The sequence below is a fragment of the Oxyura jamaicensis genome, chromosome 5 (genome assembly GCF_011077185.1).
Source record: "Oxyura jamaicensis isolate SHBP4307 breed ruddy duck chromosome 5, BPBGC_Ojam_1.0, whole genome shotgun sequence".
Classification (NCBI taxonomy): Eukaryota; Metazoa; Chordata; class Aves; order Anseriformes; family Anatidae; genus Oxyura; species Oxyura jamaicensis.
This window is the reverse complement of record NC_048897.1, coordinates 49,503,424-49,527,696: the sequence shown is the minus strand read 5'-3', so window position 1 is coordinate 49,527,696 and position 24,273 is coordinate 49,503,424. Positions and strand designations below refer to the sequence as shown.

At 36.4% G+C, this 24,273-nt stretch overlaps 1 protein-coding gene across 3 annotated transcripts in view; it reads left to right on the top strand.

The window, feature by feature from the left end:
* Positions 1-95: 95 nt before the first annotated feature.
* Positions 96-24,273, top strand: part of KIAA0586 (KIAA0586 ortholog) — a 66,775-nt gene continuing 42,597 nt past the window's right edge. For all 3 annotated transcript variants that reach the window (XM_035328175.1, XM_035328176.1, XM_035328174.1), the window contains exons 1-19: positions 96-529; positions 1,754-1,833; positions 2,896-2,965; positions 4,050-4,116; positions 4,782-4,959; positions 5,364-5,597; positions 6,174-6,345; positions 6,888-7,055; positions 8,571-8,691; positions 9,126-9,270; positions 10,371-10,412; positions 11,311-11,537; positions 12,499-12,571; positions 12,896-13,156; positions 13,534-13,708; positions 19,238-19,426; positions 20,364-20,551; positions 21,711-21,818; positions 23,065-23,145. In XM_035328175.1, coding sequence (XP_035184066.1) covers positions 238-529; positions 1,754-1,833; positions 2,896-2,965; positions 4,050-4,116; positions 4,782-4,959; positions 5,364-5,597; positions 6,174-6,345; positions 6,888-7,055; positions 8,571-8,691; positions 9,126-9,270; positions 10,371-10,412; positions 11,311-11,537; positions 12,499-12,571; positions 12,896-13,156; positions 13,534-13,708; positions 19,238-19,426; positions 20,364-20,551; positions 21,711-21,818; positions 23,065-23,145 — 2,871 coding nt within the window. In that variant the 5' untranslated portion in view covers positions 96-237. The remainder of the gene's footprint in view (positions 530-1,753; positions 1,834-2,895; positions 2,966-4,049; positions 4,117-4,781; positions 4,960-5,363; positions 5,598-6,173; positions 6,346-6,887; positions 7,056-8,570; positions 8,692-9,125; positions 9,271-10,370; positions 10,413-11,310; positions 11,538-12,498; positions 12,572-12,895; positions 13,157-13,533; positions 13,709-19,237; positions 19,427-20,363; positions 20,552-21,710; positions 21,819-23,064; positions 23,146-24,273) is intronic.

Below are 24,273 nucleotides of genomic sequence, written 5' to 3'. Positions count from 1 at the left end.
CGGCCCCGCCGCCACCTTTACCTTCCCAGCCCCCTGCGCGGTGCAGCGCCCTAATGTGTCCCCCAGACCGGAAGCGGGGCGCCATTACGGGCAGCACCGGGCGCTGTTGCCATGGTGACCGGGCGCGGGCTGCGGCCTAGGCCCGGCCCTGCCCTGAGGGCCGCGGGTTGTGCCAGAATCCTTTTTTAACCTTTATTTCTAGGTGTAAAGCGCCGAGAGCCGCGCTGCGGGAGCCTCATGGACGGGGAAAGAGACTCCAGCGTCAGCCAGGCCTCCTCGGACAGCCTCACGGCCGGCGACGTTCTCGTCCGCTCCACCAGCGTCCACCGCGAGCAGCCCCTGGGGGCCGGCGGCCGCCTTAAGGCAGTGACCGTTGCTGTGAAGAAGCTTCGCGGAGCGGCTTCTGCCGGCCCCGCGGCCCGTGCGGCTTTGGGGAAAGGTGGAACGCCGGCTGCTGCCCCGGCCTCGCTGCCCGGCAGGGCTCCTTGCGGCCGGCCAGCTGATGCCGTGGCCGGCAGCGCCGCACGAGGTACGGGCGTGGTAGGGACGCTCGGGTTAGCTTCACGGTGGGATCATAAAGTATTGTTTTCAGTTACGTGGCTCTTTATAATGTAGGAAGTGATTTAATCTTCTAGTCCTGTCTACATCAGCCTTCCTGTAGCACTTTTTCAAAGGTTGTGTTTGCATTCTCAAACTTCTGTGACTATAACTGTATTCTTCCTGTGGAAGGGAACTTCTGCAGGATCAGAGCTCCATGAACAGAGCTCCAGTCCTGACAGAGTCTGTAAAGATGAAGCTGTCTTATCAGGAAAATCACGATCATCATCAGCCCATCACATTTTGCAAATACATTAGGCAGGAAAGGTGTTAGGTAGCATCAGAGGGCTAAACTATGTCTGTACAGGGACCTAAAGAGGAAATTTATCCCAATTCAACCCTACCACCATGGCACAAACCACGTATACTGATCAAGTGTCTGCACCAATGAGTTTTGTGTAGATGAGGTAAACAAAATGAAAAAATGAATTACATCCTTCTCTGTAACTTCTAAAAAACTATTTGTGGTAATATTAACTAAACCATTCAAATTTCTCTCTCTCTCTCCTTTTTTTTTTTTTTTTTTTAAATAATCTTTATACCTTTTCTTTATTACAAATTTTACAGTTAAAATGTCGCATTCCCAGCATATAAGAAGCTGTAGCATTGTTCCTTGTACTCATCAAATTAAAAACTGACATACGGTGCTGCTAGATCGAGCCAGCTAGACTACTCCTTTTGTTTCTTTAGAGTTTAGAAAGGTGTTTTTTGGGGGGATCAGGGCTCAAGCAGCTCCACCAGATGTTAGTTTCATAGTGCTAGGAAGGCAGACTAGTCTGACAGTAGTAAAACGTGTACTGTACTCAGTATCATTCTGTAAGATGTTGCCATATAAGTATTATTGTCTCTCTAAACAAGTGATTTTCTGTGTTCCTATGATCCTTAGACATGATTTTTCACTAGACATTGTTGATTTTTCAGAAACTCTGTTTCTTCAGTGAGGTTTTTATTGTGCTGTAGAACAAGCGTATAATCCAGCTTCACAGAATCTTTTAACATTTGTAAGGTTCAGGTTGATGACCGTGGTCATTTGTGTTAGGAAAATAATTATATTTAAATATTCAGTGGTACAGAGAAAATACTGAGATTTGAGTTAAGGGACAATGGGAATGCATTCAAAATCATTGTAACTAGAGTAAAATTGCTTTTATTTTAGGAGTCCAGAGTGGTAAAGGACACTCAGAACATCTTCCTCCAGTAGAAACTGTTGCAGAGCCCCTGTTTGTATCACAGATGGTAAGAAAAGTTACTGTTGCTTCCTGCAATCTTGGCATAAGAGAACAGTTTTTCTCAAAACATTGTAGCTCCTGTAAAAGCTTAGCAGATCTTCATGCTGAAGTATTTGGAGGAGATTTATTTACTGCACTGCTACCCGTTGCATGTTTAATACCCAGGTATGGTTTTAAAAGTTAGTGCAATTCCTCCTCTGAAAATGCTGTTGCACGTTGCCCAATATTTGTTAGAAAACTTAAAGCTTCTTGTTTTGTTGGTGTTGTTTTTTTTTTGTTTTCCTCTTTGTATCATAGGTATTGAAATGGACATCAGTTTATATGGAACACTTTAATGCTTATAATTAAAAGATTTAATTTTTATTTATTTTTTTTTTATTCACTTGTTGTATTTTCCATGCAGTGGAGACTTGTCTACATTCAGTACCTTCCATTCAGTAATGAGCATGCCTGAGGATAAAATTAGTCTGCACTGTGAGAAGATTGCAGCAAAGTCCCCTCATGGCTCAGTAGACTTAGTAAGCTGAATAAAAGTTCTCAAAAGGATGATGGTGGAATACTTTATTACAATGCAACACCATCGAACGTGGTTAAGGAAGAGATTTTTACCTTTCTAACTTGGCTCTATGACTCCTCAGAGACTTGGACTGGTTTCCACTTCAAGGAAATTCATCTCTGTCCCTGCAGTTCCACAGTCAGTGGCACATGAATTTAATTCTATGAGCATGGCTAATCCCAAATTGTTTGAGATTAGGTACATCAGGTACAAAGCCTGAACATACGTAATTTCACTACTACTTCTTTGGTTATAAATGAGGAAAATACTTTTTAAAAAAAAAAAAATCAGCACACAGAATACATACTTTTATTGTTCCTAAAATGTCATGTGAGATCTTGACATGGCACTATGGTAGAGGTAAGCCTTAATGTATCTTGTTCCATGACCATGTGTTACAGTACTGTGGAATTGCTTATACTTACATATTCAAAAATTCTATCTGCTTATAAAATTTTGTCTACTGTTACCACAGGCTTTGATGTGTGCTTTTCTGCCCTTCTTGTTTTGAAGGATTATACTAAGGAAGCTGTAGTACAAAAAAAACATCCAGTGCTACTGGAAGATAGCAGAAGCCCTGAAGGTAAGACAAGTTGCTGTACTGCAACAGCCCTTTTTTCATAAGAAAATTGATTAGAGGAAAACCAAGCTTTGATTTTATCTTGGATATTCTTGAACATAGAAATTTTTGAGTGCAATTATTCAGAGGTGTCTTTGCTAAAAAGTAAGGTGATCGTAATTTACATTTTTAAACATTGCAACTTATGCTTGAGTTTTTTTGGCGTTTTACTAGCTTGTGTAGCTCATGTGATAATCTGAGAGAGGCTTCCACTAGTGCACTAGAAACTCTGAGACTCACTTTGCTCATTGAACAAATTCATATGTCTGAGTAGAGAATTTTTATTTTTGCATCTATTTTCCTGTTCTAAGCATACTATAAATGCATGTTTTCAGCAAGCAACCTACACTAAGGAGTATATTTTTAACCGTATAGGAAATCACACTGTCGATGCTTTTCCCTTGGATAAGGGAAAGTTCCTTTTGATTTCTTGGATGTCTTTGTCTGGGTAGAGAAAAGGAACAGAAATCGCTACCTCTGTTTAAGGCCAAGAAGCAGTACTTTAGTTTCCTCTTCTGTGACTTGCAGAGGTAGCAGCTGGATGGCTTATCAGCATGTGTTCTAGCTGGCTAATTAGCAGTAATGAAACAGTGAACCTGCTGCATCTTGGGTTATTACCTCTGCCCAACAAACAGTAGATGCAGGAGAGACTGCAAACTTTTTAGCATGATTAATAGCTATTAAAATATTTTGTTGTAGTTCATGGTGACTGTGGGAAAATACTTGTTCACAGTTCTAAAGTATTGTTTTAATTACATTTATTTCAAGTTGAAATTTGCAGGATTTTACTAAATGGGTAGTCTGAGCTCAAGCTACCATTTATATAGAAATCTTTTTCACATTTTACAAAGTTAAAGTAATGTCCTTGTCATTTTCAGAGCATACCAAAATGGGTTTTAGTGATAACGGCATTTGATACCATGTAAAACTGTGTTACGTGAAGCTTGCTGCCTACTTGGTATTTCAATAACACTTTGTGTCTACTTCTACAATGGATGCTTTGTGTCAGTTAACTTACCAAAATGTTTTTTTTTGTCCTTCCACACAGATGATGTTTTTATTTCTCAGTATGCTACTGGCCAGAAGGAGGCTTTGAGAGCAGTATTAAAGCAAAAGTAAGTCCATGTTGTTGTGCTGTTCTATTTTTGTGCGTACAGTACATACTTCATCAGTTTCTACTAAAATGTATAGCTGGTAAGGAAAGAGTATTATGGTTTTTATTCTGTTAGTATTTTTCTGTCTATAAGGGTGTTTTCAGTTTGTTTTATCATTCAGAGGTCACTGAAATATCTTGTTTATTTGGCCTATCTTTGTAATGTCTTTAAACTACATGAATTAATGTTTTCTTGATACAAGAGCCAGGCGAGATTTGTTCCAACAGAAAAGCCGTCTAGTGCCAAACTCACATAGGATGTCTTTATAGATGTATAAGAATACAGGCTGTTTATCCATAGGCTGGAAATCTTCAAAATCAAAAATTATTTAGGAAGACTATGCGAAATACAACCTGTAAACACCTCCTTCGTTGTGGTTGCAGTTATCACATGGAAGTGCTTTTTATACTATAAACCATAACATAACCCCAAGAAAATTCTTGTGCCATACTAAAACATCAGAATATTTGTTTTTCCTTGGACATCGAGGAGAAGGAAATGAAGGAGAAATACCTATATATTTAGTGATTCCAGTGCTAAGAGTAGGAAACCATTTGCTTGGAGGGCATTTTGATGCTCTCTCATTGCTTTCAATGCTTTTTATAGGAACTTATTTATTTTTACAGAACTCAGAATACTCCTGTATTTAAGGAGGTGAAGGTACAGCTCTTAGAAAATGCCTCCACTGAAAGAAAGGAAACTGTTACTCAGGACATCAGGCCAACACATGGGGAAGCTGATCCTGCAACAACCATCGCAGCAGCAACTGCTGCTGCCATCGCTACCGCAGCTCCACTTCTCAAAGTAAGTAGCTTGCAGTAATATTTGTTCTTTGCCCACTTTAAAATAATGCATCTTCTAAGGAAGCTTGAAGTGATTGGTGGTAGAACCGAAGGGAATTGAATGTCTGGAACGCTTTCTACGCTAGTCATTTCAGACTTACCATTACAGCAGAGAGAGCTAAGTTGGATTTGACTAGCGGGATTTGGCTGCCTATGGACAGAGACCATTTAATTTATCCTTTAGAATAATTTAATAGTATTGCTAAGCCACCAGACATTAAAGCCAACTGGTCTTTTTCTTCTGAGTCTTTTGGGAAGCAAATCCATCTATGATGATGGGAAGGGTGTTTTATTCTCTTCACACTTGCACCTCTTTTACAGTAAGTTTTTGTTTGTTTTGCCTTTTTTTTTTTTTTTTTCCCTTAGGTTCAAAATGATTTGGAAGCAAAAGTTAACTCGGTTTCAGCATTACTTCATAAGCTACAGGAGACAGACAGACAACTGCAGCGTGTTGCTGAACGGCAAACAAATACGAAGAGTCAGCATGAGAATCCCCAGTGTCATGAAAGAGTTGCTGAGCTTGAAAAACAAATGAATACTTTAATGCAGCTACGGATTCAGCATTTGGAAAAGTTACAGGAGCAACAAATGAATATTCAGGTATGGCAGACGCTTTTGCTTATTTCGTCTATATCTCAGTGTTAATATTATAACCATTTGTTTTTAAAATTTGATTTAGATCATAGTTTTAGAAAAAAAGTATGATCCAGAGGCCAGTGCATGAACCAAGAGCTTTTTTGGGAAAAGTTTATTTCTGGTTCTGGAAAATCTGAAATCCACCTGTTTCAGATTGCTGCTGCCTCTCCCTGCATCCCCCACCCCCAGTAATTCTTCTGTCTGCAAAAAGTTAATGCAAAAATTGTGGGAATGAGAACATTTCGCTAAGAATTTGGTGAGAACTTTGCTAATTGAGGGAACTTTCATTTAGTAACTAGCTGGTCAGACTAAAAATCTAAGGAAAATTAGTTTGTTTCTTTGGACAGTCTTGCATGCTTCTTTGAAAGGAAGAGTAATGTGCAAGAATGTTTGTGTTCTGAGACTGTAAATGCCTTTTTTTTTCCTTCTAAATATCACATCAAAATCTGATTAATATGATTGCATGACAAGTGTTCATGTTTAGTTTTATTGAGAAGCTAATGGATGTATAAGAAATTCATTATAATTTTTCTCTTTTAGTCTCATCTACTTAGTTCTGCAGTCAACATGGGTGGCTTACAGCAGATTCACCTTCCGTCTTCCAGCGTCATGACAAAACAGTCTGAGAAGGCAGAACAGCAATTGCTTACTAACAATGATATATCTTCATGCCAGAAGAATTTATTTTCTACCAGAGGTCCACCTGTCCCAGGTGAAGACAAATTCTTAATATCTTAATTTCAGTGTTAGTTCTGCATTGATTTTGTTTCAATCTACATCGGGTTACACACTGCATTAGCAGTGAGTAGTAAACATTTATGCTGTGTAATTGGTTTTATGGCATAATATACTATATATCATAAAACACTTATTCTGAATATGTTCTGGTTTAAATTAAAGTGAGAGTTTGTTACTTTTTAACTGCTTAGTCTGCACCAATTTGATTTCATTTGTGAGGCTTAGGTTTACACCAAACAATTTTACTGAGAAATAAACTTTGTGGAAGGTTGTATTGAGCTAGCTCATAGTGTTAGTTGTTTTTGTTTGTTTGTTTGTTTTGATCCTTTTATAATAGTACTTGGAAATAGGACATTTTCTTCCTATTTATTTTTTTTTAATCTAGTGCTGTAATATTTTGCATTTCTGTGAAAATTTCTTAATGTTGGCATGCATTTTTTTCTCCAAATTTGTTTTCATATTAAGAGAATTCTTAACATATTTAAATAACTATATATATTTTTCCCCCCTCTGAAGCCTATTCAAGTCAGTTCCAGAGTAGTGGCATTCATACACAAAAATCTCCTCTAAAGACACCAGTTCCTCGGAGTTATGTTCCGGAACCTGTATCAAAAAGTGTGAAAATCTCAAGGAAAGAAAACCCTATAACAGAAAAGGAAAATGTTCCCAAATCCACACATGAAGGTATGGTGAGTAAGTTACTCCTGTCCTCCACTGGCATGAGCAGAATGGTCTGGGGTTTATTCTGTGTGTTCCTCCCTCTTCTGAGTTGTTGGGTGGCTAGCACTTAGATACTTGCACTCAGAATATTGGAAAGTGCGTTTGGGAAAGGTTTGTGTTGGAAATGTGTCAGTTACTCGTAACCAGCTAAAGATTTAATGACAGTACCGTGCTGTCCTATAGCTTTAGACAGAATTTGTCACTGAAATATACTGCGACTTGGAAAGTTAAAAACAGTAACTACTCATCAGGTTTAAAGAAGATGATATAAAATAAAGTAAAATGGGAAAGCTATTCAGTAACTTTGCTATCACTGGCTGAATTTTCCTTTTTCCCACAAGTGCATCCACTGAGTCCCTGGGTTACAGCAATTAAAATAGCATGTGCAAAGCAAAATGAATCATTTTCTTTTTACTACATGAGATCAATTTGTGAATCAAAGGTGTGAAACTTGGTTTTGAACATTTCATCAAAAAGTAAAGCACCTTTTTTAGTTAGTGTTTAGGAGAATTGCTTGAGGATCTAAAGACAGAAGACCACCATTTAAAAGATCCAGGCATTGTACTTGTACCATCACAGACAAAATGCCAGTTGGTGTCTTCATCAGATTTTTCTTAGATTGCTGCTTCTGTCTCTCTGTTTTTCAATGCTGTCACTTTGTTCTCTGGGCCCAAGAATAAATGAAGCCAGGTGAAGGAAGAAGAACAAATCTGTGACCCTATGGACAAAATGTTCCTCTGTGACTCAGTTAATTGCTTCTCATGGTTTCATTCATCTGTTTTTTGACTCTTCTAAGATAAAGCAATCACAGTAAGATAGATCAGGGTGAATGTTCTTATGTGACTTGTCATATCTAAAGTAAGCATTTATTTAAAAAATATATTTTAAAAATATTTTTATTTAAAAAATAATAATAAAAATAAAAAAATACTATCCTTGTGTGTTACAGAAGAGTAAAATATTTGGAAAGGAAAAGAAGGCCACAAAGTCAATCAAAGGGCTGGAGCACCTCTCCTACGAAGGCTGAGGGAGTTGGGTTCTTCAATCTGGAGAAGAGAAGGGAAAGACCCTAGAGTGTCCTTCCAGTAACTAAAGGGGACCTACAGGAAAGCTGGGGAGGGACTCTGTTAGGGAGTGTAGTGATAGGACAAGATGTGATGATTTTAAACTAAAAAAAGGGGAGATTTAGATTCGATATAAGAAAAAAAAATCTTTACTATGAGGGTGATGAGACACTGGAACAGGCTGCCAGGAGAAGGTGTGGCTGCCCCATCCCTGGAAGTGCTCAAGGCCAGGTTGGATGGAGCTTTGAACAACCTGATCTAGTGGAAAGTGTCCCTGCCCATGGTGGGGCTGGAATTAGATGATGTTTAAGGTCCTTTCCAATCCAAACTATTCTGTGATTCTTTGAAAAGAAAGTATTATATGTACTGAACAAACTTAACAGTACATGTAACTTTTTCTTCTGTTCTGCTGTAGGTGGAGGGAGACTTCTTGAGCATATTCTGAATCCTCAAGAACCTCTAGTGAGACAAAGGGATTCTTCTGAGAAGGCAACGTTAAACAATAATCAAACGAGCTGGCATTCCAAGATAGACAGGTAAATAAATGCAACAACCCTAAATTGAGGAATATTTTTTGTTTTTAAATTTTAATGAGATTGAAGGTGGGTTGAGACTGGGGTGGTTCAATTATATTTCAGGAATATAATGAGAAATGCCTAAAGATATACTGTCTTATGATAGTATGAACAAAAGCATGATTTTTTTTCAAATGGACAGGTTTTCAAAGTTAAAATGCTGCTCTGCTAGATCTGAATTTTGAATGTAGTTTCACTGTTCAAAACGCAAGCATACAGCTCGAGGTGTTAAGTAATAAACAGAGAACTCGGTAACCAGTCTGTAACCTCAGATGAAAAAGCAAATTCTGTTTTGCATAAAGGTTTGGTACGTTCATGTGCAGTGTCAGTCAGCTACTTTTTTGGGCCATGTGAGGAGCCATGAAACTTATAATAACGAGTATTTCTCCTATCAGGCCTACTGCTTTGCATGTAGACTCATGCCCTGCTTTTGAAAGGCCCTTCCAAAATTGCAGTTCAATTGAGAAAACGGTGAAAAAAGCAGATGATTTACTTGAAGATCTTGGCCAGTTAAGAAAACAAATGCACAACATTGTACAGGTAAAGTACATAGTGCTAGAATGTCCCAGAGTTTGAATAAGGGGAATTAAAAAATGCCGAGAAAAACTTGTAAGACTGACATTTGTTCACAATGGCATGAAATAGTTTTTTTTTTTTTTTTTTTTTTTTTTTAAATGTTGAAGGGATTTGAACCTGGGTAATGATGTTGCAATGGGTGTGCAATAGCCTAGACTGTAGAGAATCTTACTTCCATTCTACCATATATAAGATAGTGAAAAATAAAAAATATTTATTCATTTTACTTGAAGGTATTTGAATATTTTCAGTGCTTGTTTTCTGCTGGCTCTCTTCCCATGATGTTAGAGCTACAGAGCTGATGTTAACAGCTCCATCTGGGGAAGCTCAATGTTCTACTCATGTACTTTAACATTAGGGATGATTTAAATTAATTCCTTTCTCCTTTTGCCATTTCTTTACATAAAGTGTTGCTGTATCTTCAGAAAACATAGCTTAATCTCATCGTATCTTAGAGTAGAGTTGATAAAGTTGATACCCCATTTCACAGATTTTTGTAGCATGTTAGTGGATGGCATTTTTAACTTTTCTTATTAGTAAGAGAACCAATGTCATGTGCCCCTTTTACATCACAAATATTTGCATACCACTGCTTCTAAAAACTTCAACTGAATAACATACCCTAGTATAGGCAAGAACAGGGTGAGACAGGAGAAGGAAAGGTGGGTAAGATAGAGCGGACGTAAATGGCTTCAAATTTTTTCTTTCTTGAAGAAAAAATGCCACTAGGAAGACAAAGATGACTTCAACACATGTGAGGCTGAATCAACTAGGTACTTGGCTAATGACTTCTTATCATTGCTTGAGATCTGTAGAGTTAGAGAATAAATGCTTGGGATGAATGACCACTAGCTTACCATGACCAAATGGAAGGTCTGAGGTAACTGAGATAGGTGGAGATGGAACAGAAGGTGGTGCTCTAACCCAAAAGAAGTGTTTTGTGAGGTGCAGGTGTTCACAAGAAGTTCATTGTGCCCATTTAAATTGATCGGATATCCACTCTAGATTTTACCTTGATGGCTCTGTCTTTTATATACATTTCAAGATCTCTTCTGTCTTTTTAGGAAGCAGATTTATGGAAATCAGACATGAATGATCTTATTAAGGTATACTTTGAATTTATTTTTTTTTTTAAGAGTATAGTACTGAAACTGTTTTGAATTTGCTTGCAATGAGATAACACTATGGTAACTATTGCATATCTATATTGTTTTTTGAAAAAAAAGTTGCTATTATGTACAGATTACATTATTCAAAGTAAGATTGAACTTGTACATTGTCTTGTCTTATTCAGTCTTAATGAACTATCTTGAGGAAATGATGCAGAAGTCAGAAAGTTTCCTCCTTGAACAGGCATGGCGTGGAATGCTAATATAATTGCCATTTCATTCTCTGGGTCTAATTGGCAAGTCTACATCATTTTAACGTTGAACGTGTATCTGTATTTCTTAGGTGAAATTCATAGGAGTACACAAGTAAAAAGCTGATAGTTGCTTCATGAAGCATAGTTTCTTATGAAAATTAAAAGACAGCAAAAGGGAGAGAGGATCATGGTGACTGCTGAGGTGTGGTGCTTTGCTGTTAAAACTTACATATATTGCCTAGTGTTTCCTGGGACAGCGTTGCCAAATGACTGCATATATTTAGTGAACTTTGGTTTTTACTATGTTTTTAATCATACTTTACTGTTACATGGACAGATTTGCATGTAGTACCTCCTGCATATATCCAAGTGCCATCCTTTCACATTAGCTTTATGTTGCTTCTCCAAGTTGGTACGTTATAGATTAGCATCAGAGTCCTTTTAATCATCCCACTTGGCTTTTGAATGTATTTGCAATCTACCGAAAGTTCTTGAGTAACTGAAGTTGCTGATAATACATGTGGACAGTCTTTCATCTGCTGGGACTTGAACAGATAACAGATTAATAGGAATTCTGATCAGTGTGTAGCAAAGTGAATTAAAACTCTGATTAAAAGCTAGTGGTTCTGTTTCAATTCCAGTCAAAAAACCCTGCCACTGCATCTGATCTTCCTGAACATCATCAGCTTGTTAAACCGTCCATCCTTCAAAATGTTAAAGCACCAAAATCTCTACTGAGGGAAGCTGAAAGGATTTTGAGAGGAGTTCAAAGCAGTAAAAAAGTTCTTGAAGAAAACTTGGAAGCCATTATTCGTGCAAAAGATGGGGATGCAATGTATACGTTTATTAATGCCTTGACAACGAACAGGTTAGAGCCTATTATTCAGTGCTTTGTGTGACTATTCATTCCACGTGCTCACCTCTTATTACCTCTCTTACAAATTTTTGAATTCCATATATTGAAGAACTACTGCAGTTCCCTGGGGGAAAAAAGGATTTATTGATTGACTCTTCTTAGAAGTCATGATGTGATAATCTTGATCTTTAAATGCTTTTTGAACCTTGTGACATGAATTGAATTTTTTTGATAGGTACCTGTTACTTCTTTGGATGTTCTGTGCTCCAGAATTTGAAGCTGAATTGTCAGACTAACAGCTGGACAAACTGTTCAGCTGTCGGTAGCAGGGACTAAAAAACTTACTTAGCTTTTTGTAGACAAATTTGCAGTAACAGGAAGACAGAACAGTAACGTCATCATTCAGAGCTGAAGAGGCTTCGTAAGCCTGTAAATGTTAAAGAATTAGTCATCACACAGCAGTTTTTTAAACTTTTGCTTGTCAATTGGTGGTCAATTGTGTTAAATACACCTACTTCAATCAATCATAGTTTTCCAACTGAAATATTGGGAAAGGTAACGCTTCATGTAAAGATCTTTCAGACGTGATATCTGCTATAATTATCTTTTAGATAATCTGCTTTTTATCTTTTGAGTAGGAATGTTTTTGTAGTCCTGTTTTACCAACTTCTAATCAAAATAGGAACTGACGCATGGCTGCCACTTGTTCAGAGATCTTTGTAATAATGTTAGCATGTATTGACAGGAGAGTTTTTGTAGGTGGCATTACGTAAGAACAGATTTAGGTTTAGAAAGTTCAGGTAAAGTATGCTCAGTGTCTTTTGGAGACTGTAGACATTGCATAATCTTACTTTCTCTGTGTTCTGGGTTTTTGTTTCTATTATGTTCAGTAGAAAATGCCACTGCATCCCCAGGAATGAATCAATGAAATTTAAGAAGCACTGTCCTAAAATAGTTCCTTCTTTTATTTCAGAGATATATCGGAGGAGATACGTATCAGAAAGACCGTGGATGAGTGGATTAAGGCAATCAGTGCAGAAATCCAGGTATGGCTGGGGAAAAAATGAGTTCAGGTTTCTTGCGTCATGCTTTTTCATCTAACATTGCTCTTTCATGTTGATAATTAAGCATGATTCATTCACAACTCAAAAACATGAGAAAACAGCTTATTATTACTAGCATGTAGTTTGCTATAACACAGTATTTGCCTCTATTCTAAAACATTCGTTGCTTAATGAAAATCACTTGGTCACAGTTGCTCGATAACATAAAAAAAGCACAGGCCATTTCTTAGATCTTCAAAGTTATCCACAAACTCTTCTGATAGCCTTGAAGATAAAATCTCCTTTTGCTGTTTGTTTTATCTTTAGGCTGAAATGGTAAGAAATGATATGGAGCAAGTGAAATATGATCAAAAGGTCCCATGGATCAGGAGAGCCCCGAACATGAAGGCTATGAAGACCAATAAAGAAAGTAAATCAAAACCTCAGAAAATTCAAGGATGCTCAACAAAGAAGCTTTTATCTGTAGCTAAGCCATTGCAGAAGCAAGCAGAAGATAACATGAGCAAACAGAGTTTTAGAACTTACTTTTCTTCTGGAAGTTTGCAGAGGAAGCTAAAAAGGGAAGATGTGAGTTCCCAAGTAATTGTTTCCTATTTGGTAATGACTGCTTTGTTTTAGGTTGTAGGATTTGTGTGGAAAAAAAAATGTTTGTGTGACTAGTAATTTTTAATGAAAATGATGGTCCTGTCCAGTGTTTTTTTTCTTGTCAGAATTGTCATTGCATAACAATGTAGAATTCATTGTTATGTTAACAAATTTGGATTATCCAGAACCTGCTGTATCATCTGGCTGTTGGTGTTCTGTATACAGAAGTTTCAATGTGTCCGTGCAATGCCTTTATGCAAAGCTTCTTACTTTTTTTTATCCCTAGACTTTAGTAACACTACTCTTGTTTTCAATTTCTCATACATTAAGAACTGTGAACTTTTTTTTTTTTGTGATAGGGAGCTGTTGGTGGAAGTGCAGTGGTACAAAATGAAGAGTATCTCAGCCAAGTTTATGGAAAACCAGTTTACCAAGGCCATCGTAGCACGCTTAAAAAAGCACCATATCTGAGATTCAACTCTCCCTCTCCCAAATCTAAAATTCAGAGACCCAAAGTGATAGAGTGTGTTAGAGGTAAGTAATTCCTAAATGTGAACAATATGTTCCTTCCCATTTTTTTTTCTATTAGGAATTCCTTACATTCCTTGTGTTTCCCTGCTCTTCAATTTAATGCCTAAGCAATTGGAGGAGCGTTACAGGATACTCCTTTCAAAACTAAACAATAACAGCAGGTCTTCAGATCTTTTTTGCCGTGTACCTCACTTATTTTGGCTTGTCCAGTTCATACTTACACTACTGTTAAGTTTATAAATATATTTATTGTTGCACAAGTCTTAAACTGAATTGCTGAAAGTAATTGAAAGTAATTACAAGAGTGCCCGGAAGTTGAAAGACTAACCCAGCTTTTGATAAAGGTTAGTGAGGGATGTGTATTCCTTGTGTAAGGTTTATCCAGTCATGTCATTTAATTCACTTAACTTATTCAGAGTTAAGAAAACTTTTGAGATTTGGAAAATTAAAGAAGCCTGATACTGCTTTTCCCACCTCGAATATGTGAATTGAGAAATGAAAATTGAAATTTATTGGGATGAAGATGACATCTATTAACCTGAAAATACTGAAGGACGTTAATCAGAAGCATTGGTTCAGTTCACTAAATAGAAATAAGTCTTCTTTTGTTACTCAAGTCAGATTTAAATGCAGGGTATAACTTTTTTTGTACTAACGTGTTATTTAATTGATGAAGTTTATTAGTTGATAATGAATTTTATTCATTACTTATGTACAAAGCATTAAGATCAGAAGGTTCTAATTTTCAAACCTATTAGGAATATTTAAATTAAAAGAAATTAAATTGTATCTGGCACAGGTAAGTGTAGCTAAACTTTATCTTGAGTTAGTAGAAATGAATGTGTACTCTAGTAAAATTCATCCATTCATTAAAAATAGTCTTTATTTCAGTTTTTAAAATTGATTTTTTAAAGAATATTAGTTTTCTTTATTGAAAGTTGTTTTTACATGTTGTTAGGAGGTAAAAAAACATTGCAAGGTACCAACAAAACAGCGAGGACTAGAAAATCTAAGCAAAGAAAGCAACAGTGGAGTGCAGAAGGAAAACAAATTCAGTGTTTGCTTAGGTATTTATGCTGGAGGTATAGAAAGTGTAGGATTGTATCTGAAGTAGATTTACAGAATATGAGTTCCTGTTGTCTGTTTTAGAGGCCTTTTGCTCTGAATCTTCTCACAGTTGATATCTTTGTGGAATTCTCTCAGTAATTTTTGTTGAGTCTTTCACAAATCATTAACAGCTTGAAATTGTACATCTTAGATTTGTCTGTTCTAATGGGATCTGTTTTATTTTCCAGTTATCTTTTCAAAACCTTCTGTTTCTTAATATGGTGATTAAGATTAATCTATAATAGATCTGTCAGAAAAACGAATGTGTAGGATTAAGGGGAGACTTAGAGGTCATTACTACTGTTACTGTTAATAACAAGGATGCTTGTTATGAAGGATGAAGTATAATCAAAGAATTTTCCGAAGTGGTTGCACTGTTATTTACATTATGACTGAAGCAATGGAGGGCGACTGCTCTTCCTCTCTGTATCTGTACAGAAAAGAGTGTAGTCAAGATACTGGTTTCCTTTATTGAAAGTTGTTAGGAGGTAAAAAAGATTGTAATCCTAACACGTTGTTAGGAGGTAAAAAAAAGATTGCAAGATAACAACAAAACAGTGAGGACTAGAAAATCTCAGCAAAGAAAACAACAGTGGAGTGCAGAAGGAAAATAAACAACAAACAAGGATTTTTCTTATCTTCTCCCTGCATCAGAGAGCGAGCAAATTGATATGGATAAAGGATCATCATCAAGGGAAATATTGTATTAAGTTTAAGAGGCGGTTAAAGTGATGGTGGGCACAATCAAGATTATAGGGTGAGCATCAGTGGAAAAAGAGTGCAGTATTTGTTAGCTTTTCTGTTCACTTCTTGCTCTCATGCTGATGGCACTCATGCAGTAAAAATACACTTGGTGTAGTCTTAACTGTCACTTCTTTTTTAAAATAGTGTTTTCATTATAACTGTCAAAATATTCTGTATGAAATAAGACATTAATATGACAAAGGCAGCCACTTAACGAGACCATGTTTTTAGGCCATAAAAATGTATGGTATAAAACACTGAATTTATGTCTTTGGAGACTAGCACTGCTATTATTTTTTTCTGTTACGGTGTACATCCATAGTGTGAAATCCTCAAAATAGTACGAGAATGTGGTGTTAGGAATAGTGTAGTCTTTAGGTGATTTCCTGGCACTTTTCTTATGACTGCTCTATAACTCAGTTGTGATCCACGAGGAAAAAGTGTTATTGGTAGAAAGTATTTGCAGTTCTCAAAACTCCTTTGAAAACACGTTGTGTAGTCTTGGTAAAGATCAAAAAGACTTCTGAAAACTGATTTTTTTTTTTAACTGGTGAAAACTTGGTATATGAAAACTACTAGTCCTGTCACTTGTATATTTGATTTGACCTCTCTTGAAAGATCTGCCTTGTTTTTAGAAATGACAGGGTGCTCATTTGAAGGATCAGTATGATATATCACTCTTTTTGACTCTACTGGCAGTGCTGCACACCTGTAATTTAGTTTATTCTGTACATAGTTTTTTGAATAAAATGTATGTTAGTAAGCACTTAGTAACCTCATAGTTAATGCTACACTACAGTGACCTCAAAGATTTGGACTGAGAACAGACACTCCTTTAAACATTGAATCAGCAGTTTTACTTTTGCTGAGTCCTGAATGACATTTTTCATCTTGATTTATAGGGTTCTTGTCTTTTGGAGGTCACAACCTTTCCAGGGAGCCCAATTTTATCATTTCAGAAATAATACCTCATGAAGAGACAGGACAAGTGTGTTGGGTGTTGTCCCCACATCCCTGCCGACACCCCCACGTAAATCCAATTATCCTAAGAAGTAGTGCATTTGATCTTTTGACACTAGGGATTTCCTACTGCTGGCATGTTTAATTTGGTAGTGGTGGTGAAATTTAAAGGTACAAATTGCATGCGGTTGTAATAAGCTGCTGCTGTGCTTTAGCTTGGTTTCTTTTGGAGGCAAATAGTAAGTGAAAGAGAAAACTGTGTACTGAATCCATGCTGCATTTAATCTTCCAGGTCTCCTGAATGTGGCAAATACAGTTTAAAAGGTATTTGCTTGAAAACAGAATGAACTCTGGATAGCCCTTACCCAAAGTAATACTGTTCCAAGTCATTAAGTCATACTACAGCAGTGCAGCCACACGTGTGTTTGCAATAATAAAGCCATCATAAAAATAATTTCTCCATTTCACATCAGACTGCAGTTACAGAAAACTGCATTTATTTTATTTGCTGTCAAGATACAAAACAAGGCACCCTTGTATCCTTATCTAAGGGAAGAAAGGAAGAAGATGGAATTTCTTTGGTGTGTAATTTACAACAATAGTGCTCCTATTAATATTTAACCTATTTCCAAGTTTTCTAACTTTGATGGCTTTAGACTGAGGTCAACCTTTGTTTTGATGCTGGCATTACTTGTCTTTGACTTTTATGTGACAGTTGGTCAGGTTGCTTAACTTTTGTGCTCTCCTGCATCTTGCTAATAAAATGGAAAAGGAATACTTCAATGTTCCACATGTGTCTCGTGATGACAAAATTGTTGGATGTTTTTGTGGACTGCTATTCTGAAAGAGGCAGTTACAGCAGGAAAGTATAACTAATAAAATTAGAAACAGATCCCTACTCCTCTATAATAAAAGTGTAAATAAAATGAAATAAAATTGAGTAAGCACTTGAAAGCATGAGGCTCTTTAAAAAATCTTGCATGTATTAGACATGGTTAGTTTCTGCCTTCATGGAATTGCACCCAGAGATTCCCTTCCTGGCCTTGATGTACCAGGTGATAAAAGGCTTTAAAATTATTGCAAGTAGTTGGCCTTGAGCTTGATTGGCTGGAAAATCCAGACTTATTAAATGACTCTTTTTTGTTAGAGCAGTCCACTGAGCTTGTTTTAAATTACTGTTAGAATAAGGATGTTTATTTAAGACTGAAATGGCCATCTGGAGAGCCTCTTTTCAGTCATTTTATAACTTTCTCAACCATTTTCTTTGCAAATAAACTGTAGTGACTAGTGCTGTAGTGCTTGGTTTCTTCTGGGAAGTTAGGAAAAAATCCAGCTATTCACACTTTAATGAGCAAGAGAGAATTTCTTAGAGGGGAAAAAAAAAAGCCGGAGTTGTTTTCTTGCATAATTCAAACTAATACATATGTGTAAACATCAGGTTTTTAAAACTAAGTTTAATTAAATGTCTAGTTTCTGCCCAGTGCAAATAAACTTTTCAGGGGGAAATGAAAAGTTGAAAGCAATTAAAATGAGGTGCTGCGTGTATACAGTACTTAATCATTCTTACTGTGAGAACCTTGTTTTTACAAGTTGGCGGTATTACAGATACGTTGCCAATTTCTGTTTTTACTCAAAAGTTCAAGGCCAGGGGAGACTGTTAGATCATGTAGTACGACCTCTCCTAAATCACAAGCCACTGAACTGTATCTATTTATGTTACTGAGTCCAGTAATTTGTCTTTGACTAAAGAATGATTTTTCTGGCTAATCTATGCTTGAAGGAAGGCATGTGTGCATCATTTAAAGACATGAGAAATTCTGCCCTTAATTACTTCTCCCCGTGGCTTACGGTTCAAAAGTAAATGGGACACTTTAAATTTAGTATCTGATTTGCAGTGAGTATTTGCATTCAGTTTCCAGCTACTTCAGTTTCCAGTTGACTTCCCTAAAAAAAATGGTATTTTAATGCCCAATCTATTTTAATATTTACAGAGATACAGGGTTAGAACTGAACGCTGTGTTGTCATAGATGAAAGTCATCTGTTCCACCTTACTTCTGTCTTGTTGAGATAGGAGGACTATGTTTATCCACTTGACCACAACATTGTATTGTTTTCTCATTGCTTTGCTTATCCAGCATGACGTTAAAGTCTTTTTCAGACACTTCTTTCTGATCTGTATTTTCTGATTGAAGAGTTATGACTTGCTGTTCTTGCTTGTATGCTTATAACCCATACTCTTTGTGCACTAAAAGGCCACTCTTCCGAGTGGATTGGCTTACTTCTGTCTGCATTCTTAAAAGTCACGTAATCAATCTTTATTATCCCTAAATGTTGACTTTTATTATTCAATTAATTAGAAATATATTAAATATGAACAAAGCTAAAAAAAGTGTTTATTGAAGTGTAAACTGGTTATTTATACATGAAGGGTGATGATCAGTAACAATAGAAGTCTAAGATATTTATATATATATATATATATATATATATACAGATTTAGCTACTCAAAAAGTATAATTTTAACTCATTTACTGCTGTCAGTACTAAGATAGTTGACATAGCACTATTAGATTCTGCCCTTCCAGTCTCCCACCCTCATTCCCTCCATATTCCACAGCAAAAATTTGTAGCTGTATCAGTTGAAGGGTTAATTTAGTAATGTGTGATGTTACTGTGTTAGGACATGCATTGACCTGTGCAATTTATCTGGCTCGTTTCAGGTACAAAGGTAAAGTCAGCAAGAACACAGACTTGTTCTCATGCACAGAAGGTAGTAACCAGTCCCAAAACCCAGCGTCCTTTATATGCACTTACTCAAGAAAATCAATATCTTTTTAGTCCAAGTAAAGATGCACCAGCTGGCTGCGGTCCACTTGAAGGTCACCTAATTCCTATGGCTATTCCACTAGGTAGGAACAAATAACCTCTAGAAGGGATGCATGTAGGTTAATATGTGCTATTTTTGGAAATGCATCTTCCATCTTCTCAAGTCAGTGATTTGCCCTGGTCCGTGAGATTTACATCTTCCTTTCTTGTGGGAAATGTTTGTGGGAGAACATTTGAAATGTGCTGGTTCTTTTAATTCTTTGTGCTGGATATCTGGCTACACCCTGGGTGAGGTGTATGGAATTTGTGTAGCTGTAGATACCTTCTTTGGTATGCTTTCCATTTCTAGGGCTCATATTCTGGCTTTAAGTTTGGTATCTGTTTAAATAGGAACCGAACCATTAGGGCTCAAATTCAACATTTACCATGACTTCAGCCCAACAATTTCTGCCAAAACACACTAATTCATTTTCATGGCTTCTGTATTTTTGGATTTCCAGTAGAACCTCTATACAAGCCGTGGTTCAGGAAAGGTTACTATTATGTTTAACTATCATTTAAAGATGATAGTTATTAAATAAAAAAGTAAGGGAGTCTCAAATCAAAATTTGATGGATACTAACCTAAGTGTAATAGTATTTTGAATATAGTTAAAAAAATGTGAGGGGAGCAGGAGCATGGTATGTGATTTTTGACTGACAAAAACAGTGTAGTTATTCTTATTTTCAGCAATAGGTGTCACCCTAGTCAAGTAAACTGAATAGTTGCAAAAAATGCCTGTGGCAAGTTTTACGGTTTTTGCTCAGAAAGTCATAAATTTACTAGGTGAAGCATAGTGCATAAGTCAGTGGTAATGGGTAAAATACAGACTTGTTCTGTAATTGGGCATGAGATCTTAGTCTGTTTCATGTAAAACACTGATACAATTGAATTTTACTTAGTTTATTAATTTACAGATTTGTTTTAAATATATATATATATATATATATATATATAAACATTTTTATTTTTTTTTATTAGGTCAAACCCAAATTAGTGACGTTTCCCTGCAGCCTGCTGGAGTAGTTATAGGTAAACCCCATCCTGTTACAGTTACGACATCTCTTCCTCAAGTACCACCAAAGCCTCCAGGTGAGATAAAAAAACCAAACATAGCTGTGATAGAGATGAGATCAGAGAAAAAGGATCCCCCTCAGTTGTCTGTGCAGGTATGTATCAAGAATGATGGTTATTTGTTTATTTTAATAAATAAATGCTAAATAAAGACAGTCTCACCCACCAGCAACTTATTTCGACATCAGTGCCTGATTTTTCTGTAAGCAATAGAAATGTGTAGAATGGGGGGACCAGCAAGTTGTCATATCTTAACAATGATTTAACCAAAATAGAATAACTGTTTCTTTTGTAAGTCAGCCATGTGTTTGTAAAATAGTTCTATGTCATGTCATATTTCACTTTTTTTTTTTTTTTTTTTTTAATAATGAGACTTTCAAGCCAGAACAAACTTTGAATAAAAAAATATTAATATAAATGACAATTTTCCTGGAAGGGTGGTATAACCTTTAAGACTTCTTTCTCAAGCATGATAAATTTCACTCCTGATTAATCAAGCATTGAAGTCCTTACCTAGTCTTTTCCTATTTTCACATGAGTCTGTTGTCAAGGAAGTTAATGTTTCTTACATGTTGAGTATCAGATTCAAATTGTAGAGAATATATACATGCCTACCTGCAGCTTTCAGATACAAATGATTCATAGAACTACAGCTAAACACAGGTAGAGTATGGGTTTTGTCCCCTTACTGTATCACTGGATTCCACTCACCTACCTTTTTCCTGTTAATTCACACAGTTCTTAAATGGGTACAATGATTTTCCCTGCACACTCCAAATGGGTACAGTGATTTTCCCTGCACACTCCCCCAAAGAATTAAGCAAGTATTTAAATTTTTGTTCTTCAGTTCAGTTCTGCTGCAATGGACATGCCTTTATTACAGAATATATTGTAATAGAATTATCCCTTTATTTTACCATACCAGATATAAAACAATATGAAGCCAACAATCGTCCTTACACAGTGGCTTGTAGACCAACTGAAATAAATTGTACGTCAAACACGTGCTATGTGGATATTTATATTTACCTGTCATCACATGCAAGGCATAGTATCAGGGAATTAGAGAACAGGAGAAATCAGGCAGCATGACAAAAAAGGATAATGTTTCTGGGGCTAGGTTGTTGGTTTTGGTTTTTGCGACTTAGTAGCGAGAGGAAAATAATACAAAAGAAGTGAAAGAATATAAGAAGTTCAACAACAGTAGCTGACCTAATACATAGTTTTTCAGACTGGTAATTTGTTCTGTCCTAGGTGTTACCAAATGTCGATATTGACAGTATTTCAAGTGGCAGTGGCAGTGTAAACCATGTGCCTCCAGGCTCCGAACCTGCACTTCCTCCTGTTGATGCTGTAATACAGGTATTGATCGGTCTAAATGTGTGTGTGAGTTGAATTTTTTTTGAAAAAGAAAAATCAGTCAATTATGTTAAATTTCTGCAACATTATCTCATATTTTGTTTTAGGTAGAGAAATTAGGAAATTTCAGTTCCTGGAAACATGGAACAGTTATTTTTGAAGCACTTAGCGTGAGGGATTTGTTTAAGAAAATGAAAAATTGTAGCAAGTACCCTCTTCCAAGATTAAATAATTGCTCTTGTGAAAACGTGTGCCTTGTTAAGAGCTGTAATGGCTTATTGGCCAATGTAACGTCTGTCTTACACTGGCTTCAGTGTTTTCGCATGAAGACTGAGGATGTTCTTCATTTCTCTGTTTCTTGGCCATATTTGAGTGGTTAGTGACATGCATGCGTAGCTTGCTATTAGTATTCTAATGTGTGTGGATAGGTGACACAACATGGTTAGGCCATGGAGCTGACAGGTTCCATTCATTCTCTTTCCACATACCTCTTCAAAAGTGTTGTTTTTTTTTTTTAGTATAATCTAAGCAGTAACAAAGGCTTTTGTTCAACTAAAATGTTTACTGCCGTCTGTTGCAAGATGAGATTGTAAAATAAAGGCACATATTTGCAGGGTGGCGTGTTTCCAGTGGACTTCTGTCTTGTCCATTGCACAGACTGGACAGTCTGAATTGACGAAGGCATGCAGATGCACTGATTGTTTCTGTTTAGTTTTTGTACTTTCTGTTTTCTCTATGTCTCAGATGCCATTTTGGCTTAAGAAGCCAGTTCCTCCAGAGTCCTGTGGTCATGATATTCACAGCATAACACAAAGACCAGTGGCAAAAATAACAATGATTATTTTTAAATTTAATTATTAATTCACACTGTAAAACTTGTACATAAGCAAATTGCTTAAGACACTTTCAGATTTTTGTGTGCTATGTTTTGCAGTAGTTTGTGTTACTGATGTTTTTTTAATAAGAGTTATAGGCATTGCCCTAGAGCTCTTGTTGGTGAGATACTCCATTAGATTCAGGAACAGTAAGGTTTAGTTGTCAGCATAAAACAAGGAGCTATAATAAGCTCTCTTTATGCTATGCAAAGAAATTTCTTGTAACTTTTTAGATAAAGCACATTTCCTGGATTCAGGCTGTTGACAAGAGTGACAATTTAACTGCATTCTCAGCATGAAGTTTTTTCTGCTAATGCATTTTTTTCTTTTCCGCCAACATGAGATACCTAATAATTTCCATCTGTCTTTATAAGACTCCAGAAGATTTACATAGCGAGGAAGAAGACACGAAGTTTCCAGGAACAAATTTAATTGATGTTACCGATGTTATGCAGGTAATTATATTGCAAAGATGTCCTTTCCTTTTAAATGTTTTTCTATACGGAAAATGCAGGAAAGCAAAATTAGTTTGCTTTCTGAGCAACTTTAAAAATACCCTTTGTGAGCAATACTGAACTGTTCACAGTACTGTAAGTAATGTCACAAATTCCTGTATGTTAGTGAAGGACCTTTGAAAAATTGCAGTAAAAAGTTAAAATTAGCTTTTATTTACGTGTTAGAATCCACTAGAAATAGAAGTAGTCCTCTAAAATCAGTGGTGATTATAGCACTTAGATTTCACATTTTCAAGCTCTAAATGTAATGCATATATAAGAGGCTCTTACAGATTTTAAGTGAGATGATGGAAACTTTAAAATGTGAAAGTATTTTCTGAGGTTCCCATTTTAGAAAATTTTAGTATAGAACAATTTGTATGTGTTTCAGAGGAACTAAAACGCTTTAGTATAATATCTCATTTCAGACAGAAATTATTTTCATGTTTTTAAAAAAGCAATATGCATATATAATGTATCACTTACCTCATTCTGCCCATTAAGAAGTGACAAGATTGTTTTGCACAGACATCCTAACAAGACAAGATATTGAGCATGTTTAACAGCATTGATGTTTCTTGAATATGATGGCATGGCTTTATTGGAGACATTCTTTTACAGTTTAGTCTTTTTAGGTAACAAGTACTCTGCTTGTCAGTCAGAGTGGGGGCTGGTAAACACTCGAGCTTGGTGAACCAGGCTGTATTTCACTTCTCTGGATTAAGAGCACAAGCAGACACTCAACATTATCTGAGAAAGGCTGCCTCCAAAGGCAGCAAGATGCTCCTACCCAGCTGTTGTGTAGTATCTTGCCTCTGGAAGATGGCAGCTTTTGTCTCTATCTGCGTTTAAGTCAAGTCATCAGGAGCTTGAAAATGTGCTCTTTCACTAGTATCCTCCGAAAGTGTTTTTTCCTCCTTCTGGTGAGATAGACTTTCTGGTGAGATAGACTTGCTCTGTTCTAGTCAAAATCTACCCCAATTGTTTTTGTTGTTTAAACCTGCTCTATGTGCTCCTGATCCCAGGATTAGAGCATACATTAAATATTAACTCTGTAGCCTACAGCGGAATACAGTAGATTTTAAATAT